At 43.8% G+C, this 12536-nt stretch overlaps 1 protein-coding gene across 2 annotated transcripts in view; it reads right to left on the reverse strand.

Moving 5' to 3' along the window:
- Positions 1-3187: 3187 nt before the first annotated feature.
- LOC145349090 (protocadherin Fat 4) overlaps positions 3188-12536 on the reverse strand; it is a 174709-nt gene continuing 165360 nt past the window's right edge. For both annotated transcript variants that reach the window (XM_080197421.1, XM_080197420.1), the window contains exon 16: positions 3188-5362. In XM_080197421.1, coding sequence (XP_080053547.1) covers positions 3591-5362 — 1772 coding nt within the window. In that variant the 3' untranslated portion in view covers positions 3188-3590. The remainder of the gene's footprint in view (positions 5363-12536) is intronic.

Raw genomic sequence — 12536 nt, forward strand, 5'->3', positions numbered from 1 at the left:
ATTGCCCCTAAGTGTCCTGAGATTAGTAGGTTAGGGGGATTAGCAAGGTAAATTTGTGGAGTTATGGGAAAGGGCCTGGTGGGATGTTCTCTTGGAGAGTAGGTTCAGCTTTGCTGGGCTGAATGGCCTCCTTGTGCACTGTAGGGATTCTATGACAGTTCCTGTCAATTTTTTTCTGCTTTTCAATAATGCCTTTCACTGGATGATCTGCCATAATGTGGATATGTCGGCGTTGGACTGGGGTAAACACAGTAAAAAGTCTGACAACACCAGGTTTAAGTCCAACCGATTTATTTGATAGTAAACTCACTAGCTTTCGAGGTTACCTCGAAAGGGGGTAATCTCGAAAGCTAGTGAGTTTACTATCAAATAAATCGGTTGGACTTAAACCTGGTGTTGTCAGACGTTTTACTGATCTGCCATAGACAGGGACAGAGCAAAGAACACCAGAAGTGAGATGATTTCCAAATCTTTCTTGAGATAGAAATAGAAATATTATTAAAGATGCTTGCACTCTAATTATTTACAGTCACTTTAGTATATACCAGCAAAAACAAGATTGTGTTAATACTTCTACATAATCAAAATTATAGAATCATACATTGCAGAAGGAAGCTATTCAGCCCATTGAGTCTGCACCAACCACAATCCCACATCCCCACACATTTACTCTAGCTAGCCCCCCTAACACTAAGGATCAATTTACCTAACCTGCACATCTTTGAACTGTGGGAGGAAACCCACACAGACACAGGGAAGAACATGCAAACTCCACATAGACAGTGACCGGAAGCTAGAATTGAACCTGGGTCTCTGGTGTATGAGGCAGCAGTGCTAACCACTGTGCTACCATGTCAACACAAGCTGCTCAGTGCTTACAGTAAAAGGGAAGTGGAGGGTAGAAAATTGTCCCAAAAAACACAGTTCCAGCTTTAGTAATTGCTTCTCGTGTCTTCAGCAATGTTAAGGCTCAACAACTCCTCACTTGTGCCTGACCCAGCTGATCCTGGCAGCAACTGCACCACTCATGTTAATTTACCTTTAAACATTGCCAGTATAAAACAGGAAACTTGGGTTGTGGTGTATATTTGTTTTTGGCATTTAGCCGATGCTGTCATGAACTTGCTTCTGATTGCCAGTAGCTATATGACACTTCCCTCCCTTACACAATGAGGGTGTTTCAGAAGCCGGTGTGTCATTCAGTCTGAGCATACATTGCACATTACTGTGTGGGAGGAGGAGGACAAGCAGGAGAGATGATGATTCATATCGTTTTATCAGGTGGTTGGGACCTCGGTGGGTGGATTCAAGGAAAGGCCAATTCTTGTTACTAAATCTAATAGGATTCATTCTGGGATGGTAAACTGGCAGAAGTAGCTTCTGCTTCAAGGTATTGATGGGGGAGGCAGTGGCATAGTGGAATTGTCACTGGATTACTAATCCAGAGACCCTTGGGACCTGGGTTTGAATCCCACCATGACAGATGGTGAAATTTAAATTCAATTAAAAAAATTTGAAATTTAAAGTCTAACTGACCATTGTCAATTGTAGTAAAAACTCATCTGGTTTGCTAATATCCTTTGGAGAAGGACATCTCTTGTCCATGCACCTGATCTGCCCACAGAAATGTTGTTGACTCTTCAAAAAAATTTATCCTGATCTTGAACTTAAAAAAGTCCACTGAGAAAGTAATGGAATGTTATTGCTGTCTTTTGTATAAATATCGCAATGCACTTTTAAAAGAACATTCAGTGAGGAATTTTGGGATTAGTTAGACAGTATTTAGTTAGCTGGGCTGGTCAGGTGGGTAAAACAATAGCAAATTGAGCTTAACCCTGAAAAATGTGAGCTGTGGATTTTGGGAGGGCCAGCAAGGCAAGGGAATGTACAATGGATGGTACGACATTAAGAAGTGCAGAAGACCAAAGGGATCTTACAGTAAAAGGGAAGTGGAGCGTAGAAAATATTCCCGAAAAACACAGTTCCAGCTTTAGTAATTGCTTCTCGTGTCTTCAGCAATGTTAAGGCTCAACAACTCCTCACTTGTGCCTGACCCAGCTGATCCTGGCAGCAACTGCACCACTCATGTTAATTTACCTTTGAACATTGCCAGGAATCTTTAGCCCATAGCCTTGTATGCTACAGCATTTAAAATGCTCATCTAAATGTTTCTTAAATCTTGTGAGGGTTCCTGCCTCTACCAGCCTTTCAGGCAGTGAGTTCCAGATTCCTATCACCCTCTGAGTTAAAAAGTGGTTCCTCAAATCCTCTCTCAATCTCCTGCCTCTTACCTTAAATCTATTGCCCCTGGTCATTGACTTCTCTGCTAAGGGGAAATTTTCTTCCTATCCATGTCCCTCATAATTTTGTACATCTCAATCAAGTTTCCCCCCAGCCTTCTCTGCTTCAAGGAAAAAAACCCCAGCCTAAGCAGCTTCTCTTCATAGCTGAAATGCTCTAACCCAGGCAACATCCTGGTGGATTTCCATAAACCCCTGAAGGCAGTAGGACAAGTCAATAGGGTGATTAAGAAGGCATATGGCATACTTGCCTTTATTAGCCGAGCATTGAATATGAGAGCAGGGAGGTGATGATGAAGCTGTATAAAACTCTGGTTATACACAGTTGGAGTACTGTGTGAGGTTCTGGTCGCCTCATCATTGAAAGGATGCAATTGCACTAGAAAGGGCGCAGAAGAAATTCACCAGGATGTTGCCTGAAGGACATGTATAGGAAAAACATTTCCCCTTAGTAGAGGGGTCAATGACCAGAGGCAATAGACTTAAGGTAAAAGGCAGGAGATTTAGAGAGGATTTGAGGAACTACTTTTTGTCTCACAGGGTGATGGGAATCTGGAACTCACTGCCTGAAAGACTGGTAGAGGCAGGAACCCTCACAACATTTAAGAAGCATTTAGATGAGCATTTTAATGCTGTAGCATACAAGGCTATGGGCTAAGTGCTGGAATCTGGGATTAGAGTAAATAGGTGTTTGATTGGCACAAACATGCTGGGCTGAAGGGCCTCTTTTTGTGCTTTTTGTGACTCTATGATATATCATGAACAATTCCCTTCCTAATGGTCTGATGTTCAGCCATTGATGAAGACATAAACAAAAATGATGTAATAGAAATTGAGAAAGCTGCATAAACTCAGCAGGCCTGTCAGCATCTGTGAGGAAAGAAACAGAGTTAGCGTTTCGGGTCTAAATGACTCTTCTACAGGACTACAAAATGATGCAACTCGTTCTGTTGATTATATTCATGTTGGTGGCAAAATGGCACATTTCTTAGAGTGCAAGAATTCAGATCCTCTCAGTAAGTTTTACTATCTCTGAGATGGAAGAAAAGTTAGAAAACAAGTGAATATTCTACCGAAAGCTGGTTGAACTTGAGAATGGAGTAAGTAGCAACTGATGACAATACAGTAGTTGGTTTCACCTTGGAAACTGAAATGTTACTGTTCTTACAACACACAAAACCTGTGCACAAAATCATAAAAAATATAAATAACTGTAGAATTATTCAACAGACATTAGTAAATGTATACAGGAGAAACGCTAAGAAATTGCTACGTAAAGTGAGGGAAGCATCACAGAAATTCTTCACGATCACTCCCTCCAGCTTTAGAAAATTGAACCTCACTCCCTGGTTCACTCGGAAGTTCAGCAAGGTCCTTGAAAATCTCAACATATATTTGAAAATTTGGTCCCCAGTTTAAAATATGATCCCAACTGTACGTTCTGCTGAAAGGGGAATCATCACAAGGTAGCATATTGTTTTCTGAATCCTCATCAGTAATGATTTCCGTGTCCATTAAACATGAATCGAATGTGTACCCTTTTCCATGTCCTTGTAATCCAATCTCCCATTCATTTAGCACCTTATCATCTTCTGCTATATTTCTCCCTGAATCCTTTTGATTATAGTTGTGCACAGACGAATGACTAAATGCTGGAAGTTCCCTTTCATAATTATAATCTGAACAGGTGAAAGAACTATGGGAATCGCTATCAGATGAAATGTCTGTGGAAGGAAGGATGCCTGTGGGGCCTTCCTGGGCTGAAGTTCCTTGTGCAGCTTGTGACAGTGAAATGCTTTGAGCAGTGTCCTTGACAGATTTCTGTGGTGTTGGAGCATTCAGTTTTTTTACCTCTTCCACGGACAGGCCAAGTGGAAGTCTTGCGACCATCTGTTTTATTCTGCTGTTGGGTCTGGAAATGGGTTCAAGTGTCCATGCATCAGGCAACCTTTCAACCTGGTCATCTCCATAGAAGGTCAAATTATCAATACCTCCATCACTTGACTGGTTGGTGTCAAAATGGCCAAGGTGGGAAAGTTCTGTTTCACAGCCAGTCACATAGAGATCATTTATTAAACGCCTGCACTCTGCAAATAATACTGATGAAGGAAACCATTCTGAACAGCGGGTCTGAGGACAATGTTGATTTGCAAATCCACCTTTTGCCATTTGGTTTTTCCACAGAACACTTTGCTGACCTGGAGTAATGTGTACAGGAGACTGGGTGTTTATTTGATTCACAATGGACATAACTGGCTGAGATTCATCGTGCTTACTTCTGGGGAGAATGATATTAGTAGAATGATCATTGTGGATCTGGAATTGTGTGTGGTACTGAATGATGTCAACATCAGAAGAAGCTATACTGTTTGCATTATCAGTGTCATGGACCTCCAAGTCACAGGCTGGGGCATAACATTTCTGATTCTGCACTGTGTTGGCTGTCCCACTGATAAATGTTTCATCTATAATGTGAAAATTGTTTTCAGCATTGAGGATATCTGGCTGCTTTTCAACATTGTCAGGGCTACAGTGTTTTGTGTCATCATCGTGATCATCAAAAGCTTTATTCTCAGTGCCCTTTTGGAGAGATGTAGTTATGTTTGTTCTCTTACTTTTCAAAGTAGTAAATTGACATGTGACGAACACAGCTATCAGAGGAATGACTACTACAGTGACAAGTATAATCACTGCTATGCTCCATTGTGGCAATTGAATTTTACCTTCCTGACAGGCTGAATGACCATTAACAGTGCAAAGCTCACAAACAGAGCCAGTAAAATCTGACTTGCATACGCAGTGGTATGTGCCATCTGAAGAAGGGAGACATGTACCACCATGTTTACAGGGATCGGGAAAACAGGGAGCTGGGAGACACTCATATGCAAACCATAAATCGCTGCACTTCATTCCAGCTGGACATGGGTTGCTTAAGCAGGCATTTGATCTGCATCCAATCTGTACAGAGACATCACTTGGTCGTACTTCAGCTAAGTCATTTGATCCAGTAAATGGCATCACCTGATTATTGTATTTGAATATTTTGATGCATCCTTTAAAACCTATAATGAAATAAAAAAGAAATCAGCAGAGCACACAACTGATAGATCAAATGTTGTGCAAAATCTCCTGAAGTTTAGCTAGATAATATGATTCAGTTAAAGTTTGCAGCATTCATTAAACTTATGAATAATACAATTCCGAAGAAGAATTTGAATTAATTGTCCTTTTCCTGTTCACTCCCAGTTCTCATAACTCACTTTTGACACATTCCTGAATCATGTTATGCAATCAACTTAAGGTCAATTTAAACAACATTTTGTATCTGCAGTTATTTAGTTGGTACTACGTACAGAATGTTCTCAGGCCAGTCTTTGACCCAAGCGCTCAGCTAATGGTTAACTTATCTGACTTGATCAGACTGTGTAGTGGGAACCCAACCTTATTGTGCAAACCTGCATTTGTGAAGGAAATGCAGATTTAAATGCCATATTAACAAGAATATAGGAGCCCAGAAACTGATGTCTTGAGCATGACACAGTCTCGATTACCACACATTTGCTGACACTACAGAGATTGCTGGAAAGTAATGATGGCATATAAGCACATATACCTTCAAACCAAGCAGTAAGGCAATTAAAGGATTAATCTTGCCCTGATGGAGCAGTTATTAAGGGAGCAGTTGATTGCAAGTTCATTCAGAGATAAATAGATTCAAAATTTCTTCATACTTTTTTAGGTTTTTTTCTAGATATAGAGAGTTGCATTCAATGCTCCACAAACCTGGCAGAGGAAAACAGCAGAGCAAGAAAGGGCTATCTTTGCTATCAGGCACCACAGCCTATATATTATTAGGTCTTCTGGCTTCCCCGCATGTAATATATTGCCATTCCTTCGCAGTCGCTGGGTCAAAGTCTTGGAATTTCCTCCCTAACAGCATTATGGGGCAACCTACAGCACATCAACTGCAGTGATTCAAGAAGGCAGCTCACCACCACCTTCTCAAGGGCAATTAGGGATGGGCAATAAACGCTGGCCAGCCAGTGATGCCTGTGTCCCACAAATGAATAAAAAAACTAGAACCCCTTACTCTTTTGGGAACCATATCCCTCAATTCACATCTTATTCGTGTATTTGTCAAGACACCCTTTAAAAGTCATTATCATATCTGCTTCCACTACCTTCCCTGGCAGTGAATTCCAGGCACCCACCACCCTTTGTATAAAAGACTTTACTCATGTATCTCCTTTAAATCTTGCCTCTCACACCTTAAACATATGTCCTCTTTTAATTGATTCTTCTACCCTGGGAAAAAGCTTCTGACTATCCAAAGCTCCTACAATCTATTATTACAGTACTGCAGTACAGTACTGACAGTTCCAGGTGGTTATAAAAAGAGTAGCTGTGTTAAATTTAGCGCTATGAGTACAGATATTTACTTTTATAAGAGATTAAGTACTTGAAGAGATTTTAATATACTGAATGGGTTTTTATCGATGGGAGCATTCCTTTTATGTAATGAAATTTGTAATAGATACTTCAGAACTTTATTTTATTTAACCTCAGCATCCTGAAGTCTGCTCATGGTGGGTCCTGGATGAGTTGACATGGAGGGTATAAGGGCAGAGTGTCGTGGGCAAGGGCATGGGATGGCATGAGTTCGTGGTAAGTTGGCATAGGATCTACAAAGAGCTATGGGAATGAATGGGTGTCATGTGGTCGTGTGTTGACATGGAGTTAAAAAACCAATGTGGGGGGGGGTGCAGGCAGTGGATAGATGTGCATAGGTTGACATGCACACTATGAGGATCATAGGGAGTGGGTAGAGAGGCACAGGTTGGCTTGGAAGGTATGAAAGGCCATGAAAGGGTCAATAGAGGAGGTTACATTGGCTTAAATGTTTTTAGATGCCATGGAGGATAAGTTGAGGGGCACAGGTTGGTACAGGAAGAATGAGAGGCCAAGAAAGAGGGATGGTGGGCATGAGGTGTCATACATTGGCATAGGTGGGGCATAGAGAGTGTGGGGGTTGAGGGGTTGTGAGGGGCGGGGGCTATTTTCTTTGTTTTAGTTTTATTATAATTGGACAAAGTCCCAGTGCATTTAAAAGGTGGGCTTTTTAAACAATGCCCGTCAGCATCCTACAGTCTCATTGACTGCCGCTGCACGGTTTCCGGTGCTGATGTGCCTGACTCCAGTTAGCGTCCACCTTCCCAGAACAAATATCCAAACACTGGGGAAGATTTCTCCTGTCAGCTGGGAATTTTCCCAACTCTGCACACCTGACCCAAAGTGAAAATTTGGCCCAGATTAAAAAGGGTCTCAGTTTGACATGGAAGAGGCAATTTTCTCAAAAAAAATTCCAAGTGCCGAATTCGCAAGAAAACCGGAATAACTCGCGCCAATTTTTTAGTGTGATTTTCAGAACGTATCTCCCAGACTCTGAGCACCACAGAATGCCCAAGCATAATTCACTCTGAAAATCAGGGGGCCTGGCCTATTCCCACTGGAGAGGTTGGCAGCAGAGTGCTGAGTGGGCCAATGCGCACGTGCTGATCTGTCAGTGCGGAGATCAATGCAAGCGCAGCTGGCCAGATTGATGCCCCTCCGACCCCACCACCCCCCTAATTGCTGGCCTCCCAGACCTCTCCAGCCAGCTCCAGTGTTACCCCCGGCAGCCCCGATCCCCTCTTGGCAGCCTTCACCCCCTCCAACAACCCCGACCCACCCACCAGCTGGCCACCCCGATCACCCCCTTCCCTTCCTCTGCCACTGCTCCCGAATGCAGATTGACAGAGCTGGTCCCCCACACTCCCACTGATCGGCCACTGCAGACCCAGCCTCCAACAGGCCACGCTCCTCTTTCCCCACCCCCTGGCAATGCCAAAGGAGGACCTTTGCACTGCCCACTAAGCCTGATGCTCAGTGGGCAATGCAAAGGTCCCCCTTTGGCGTTGCCAGTTTGCTCATTGGGAAGTGCCAGTGGGCCAGGCTAGAACTGCCCAAGGGGCATGCCCCTTTACCCTGACTTCTGCAGGGGGGGCTCAATGGCCCCTCTAGCAGGACCCCATTAGTGCAGAGCAGGAGTGAACCACTACCTGCAGTGGGGGGTGGGTGGGTGCGGTGGGTGGGGGCGTGTGCTGGTTGTGCAGGGAGACGCTAATGGGCCTGGAGACCTCAGTCCTGGGCCTGCTAATGGGATGCAAATTCCAATTTAACTATTGAAATCAACTCCACACTGGATTCCAAAAATCTCGTGGAGATGTGCAGAGGCCGTGGTGCCCAGCAGAGAGCTCGTGAAACAGCCTCCGTTGATGTCTCTCAGCCCATTATGTGCTTGAGCAGCACAGTGGACTGGGAGAATCTCCCCCACAGAGCAGTCACTAATACAGAATCATGTAACACATTGCAAAGGGCCCAATATTAACTCTGTCCATGTTCAGCGGCTGGTTATTTCTGTTTCATATTCATCCATCGAATCCATTCACTGGTTACTTTAACTTCCGCATCTTATTGTAGGGCTGGCAGTGAGATGCCCACTGGCCAGAAACCACGCCCTTTCCCCCCTTTCGAGGGAGCAGTTTCTAGCAGGTCAGCCAGAGGCTTATTTTGAGTGGGAAGGTGCCTTTTAAAGAATAGTTAAGCAGCCTCTATTGTTTCCTGGCTGAAAAAAGGTGAAATTAGCTGGAAATAAATGGGGTGCCAGCTGGACATTTCCCACAGCTTCCCTGGAGATGTTTATGGAAAACGTGAGGAGGGAACTCTTGTTCTTCAGCCAGAATGGGTGGAGGTGTGCACGGGTTGTATTTGCTGTTAAATATGTTGACCATTTGGTATGGAGAAAGATTTCAGATTTAGAAACTTATAGAACCATAGAATCCCTACAGTGCAGAAGGAGGCCATTCAGCCCATTGAGTCTGTACTGACAACAATCCCACCCAGGCCCTATTCCCATAACCCCACACATTTACCCTGCTAACCCCCCGACACTAAAGTCAACTTAGCATGGCCAATTAACCTAACATGCACATCTTTGGACTGTGGGAAGAAACTGGAGCGCTCAGTGGAAATCCATGCAAAGTGCAAACTTCATGACAGTGACCCAAGCCAGGAATTGAACTCAGGTCCCTGGTGCTGTGAGGCAGCAGTGCTAACCACTGTGCCACCTTGCTGCCCCACACTTTTGGAGTATCACCTCAGGATCTGAACACAAAGCAGGTCCAATGACCTGACTAGAGTTGTAAGTGTGAGTACTGCATTGATCTCTGTCTCTCTCAATAACACATACCAACAATCCTTCAACCTCCTTCTTCAATACTATCAGAAATACTCCTGCTTCATCACCCAGGACAAAGATGTCACGATTGATGATTTGGGTCAGTGGGTTGACGAATGGCAGATGGAGTTTAATTTAGACGAATGTGAGGTGATGCATTTTGGTAGATTGAACCAGGGCGGGACTTACTCAGTTAATGGTAGGACATCGGGGAGAGTTACAAAACAAAGAGATCTAGGGGTACACGTTCATAGCTCCTTGTAAGTGGAGTCACAGGTGGACAGAGTGATGAAGAAGGCAATCGGCATCTTTGTTTCATCGGTCAGAACGTTGAATACAGGAGTTGGGACGTCTTGTTGAAGTTGTACAAGACATTGATCAGGCACACTTGGAATACCATGTGCAATTCTGATCACCATATTATAGAAAGCACATTATTAAACTAGAAAACGTGCAGAAAAGATTTATTAGGATGCTACCAGGACTTGCTGGTTTGAGTTACAAGGAGAGGCTGGATAGACTGGGACTTTTTTCTCTGGAGCGTAGGAGGCTGAGGGTTGATCTTATAGAGGTCTTCAAAATAATGAGGGGCACAGATCAGTTAGATAGTCAATATCTTTTCCTAAAGGTAGGGGAGTCTAAAACTAGAGGGCACAAGTTTAAGGTGAGAAGGAGAGATACAAAAGTGTCCAGAGGCGCATTTTTTTCACACAGAGGATGCTGAGTATCTGGAACAAGCTGCTAGATGTAGTAGTTGAGGCAGGTACAATTTCGTCTTTTAAAAAGCATTTAGACAGTTACATGGTACGATGGGTATAGAGGGATATGGGCCAAATGCAGGCAATTGGGATTAGCTTGGGGTTTCAAAAAAAAAGGGTGGCATGGACAAGTTAGGCCAAAGGGCCTGTTTCCATGCTGTAAACCTCAATGACTCTATGCTGGTGTGCATAGACCTGAGTACTAGATATTATACGGTATTTGGATAAGATACTATAAGGTCATTCAGCACATGTTTGGGAGTTGGCCAAGCTGGCCAATTGAATGGTGTTGTTCTTGCGATTAATTCTGTGACTTTGAATGTTGTTCTTTCAGTCCGAGGTGTGACAAAAGGCACACCCTAATTCTCACTAAAAATGTGGTATAAATACTTACTTAGTTGTTTATGTGTTTTTGAGTATAACTTTTGGTGTTGGGAATTAAAAACTTAACTACAGAATGTGGAATAAATACAGTCAGCCTAAGTTCAGAGTCTATTCCACTTAACAGATTGGGGCCATGTTGACTTAAGAGGTTAACAGCTAGAAAGGCAAGATCATGAAACAGCAGATTGGCTTAATTGGCTGGGTTGGAGGTTGGCATCTGGAATCCTTGCAGTTATAGCAGTCAAGAGATGTTTTTGTTTTACAACAAAGTAAATTTGAAAGATGTAAAAACAATATACTTCATCAGGTAAAAGAAGAAACTACAAATGACAGATAATTAAGTTAAAGTCATTTGAGAACAGCCCAGAGCAGGCTATATTGTCATGGTGAGTTTTGAATTTCAATTTATCTGGATGTTAATGCTGAAAGAAAAAGTTGCAGTTTGGACCTGGTGTGGTTTGCAACTCATTAAGAGGTAGCTAAAGTAAATGATAATTTACTAGTTGTGCACTGTAAGTAGGATGAAAATATTAACTTCAATCACCATGTGGAATGAGGTCGAGGCTTAATCTCAGTTTCAATTTTGTGAGGGAACAGAAGCTGAGAGATTGACAAGTTTGCAACTAGTGGATGAATCTATAATGAGTCTCACAGAGTCTTGTGGCAAAGAAAACAACAAGGTCAGATTGAAAGTATTGAAAAGTTAACCAGAATAAGGGAGTGGCGGATCCACAATTAAGAGGTGGTAAATAAAGGTTTTACCTCTGACAATAGCTGGAGCTAAAGAGAATTCTCCAGAGGACTGTGGCATACTTGCATAGAATCCCTCTACATGACGGGAGAAGGTCATTTGGCTCAATGAGTCTGCACCAACTCTTTGAAAGAGCACCTTACCCAGGCCCAATCTCCTGCCCTATCCCCATAACTTTGCACATTTACCATGGCTAATCCATCTTTGGAAACTGCCAGTGCCAATCTGTGCCAGGGCCCAGTGCCAGGAGCATACCCTCTGGGAAGGCAATAAGGGGGCAGGTTCCATTATGTGTGGTGAGGAGTGGGGGGAAAGAGAGCACAAACATCTTTGAACGGGGGTGGGGGGGGCGGGGGGCGGGGGGCGGACTTAGCAGTGATGGGGGCGCAGCCATAGAGCAGTAACAGCTTGGAGGGGGGAAGCGAGCACTGGTGGGGTGTGAACATTGAAGGAGAAATGGGAATTGGGAGGAAGTGATGGTGATTCCTCCTCAATGGTTATGAGAGGCCCCGATAACTGTGTCATTGGGGTAGGGGAAAGCCCCAATAATTGTGTTGTTGAGATAGGGTTTGGGGGAGAACCCCTAGTACCTTTGTGATGGGGGGAAGGGGAGGATTGGTGGTGTGATTGGGTCACCCTTTAGAGATGGTGCCCCAATTGTTGTGATTTGCATGCAATTGTGTTGGATGTGTAAACTTACCATGGACAATTACTCTGCACTAGAAACCATTGCAAGCTTCAAAAGGTTGCAACAGGTTACGTCAATAGTTACCCAGAAAGAGTTAGGATAACTAAAACCCTTTCTAGCATCTGATTAACTATTGTACAGACCCACCCCAACCCCCTACAGGACTTCCTCCGTACCCCTGAACCCCCAAGAGACACTCCCACAACCTGATGGCCCCTAGCAATGGGACTATCCCAACTAAACCTGCTCCCCCCGTGGGATGCCTCAACACCTGGATAGGTGGGATTCCCCCCACCCCCAGCTCCTCCTCCCGCTGACCCCATGAGATACCTTCACCTCAGCCCCAAATACTCTGCCCTGAATGCCCGACTTACACGCC

The sequence above is a fragment of the Carcharhinus amblyrhynchos genome, chromosome 10 (assembly GCF_965287045.1).
Source record: "Carcharhinus amblyrhynchos chromosome 10, sCarAmb.v2.hapA, whole genome shotgun sequence".
NCBI classification, from domain to species: Eukaryota; Metazoa; Chordata; class Chondrichthyes; order Carcharhiniformes; family Carcharhinidae; genus Carcharhinus; species Carcharhinus amblyrhynchos.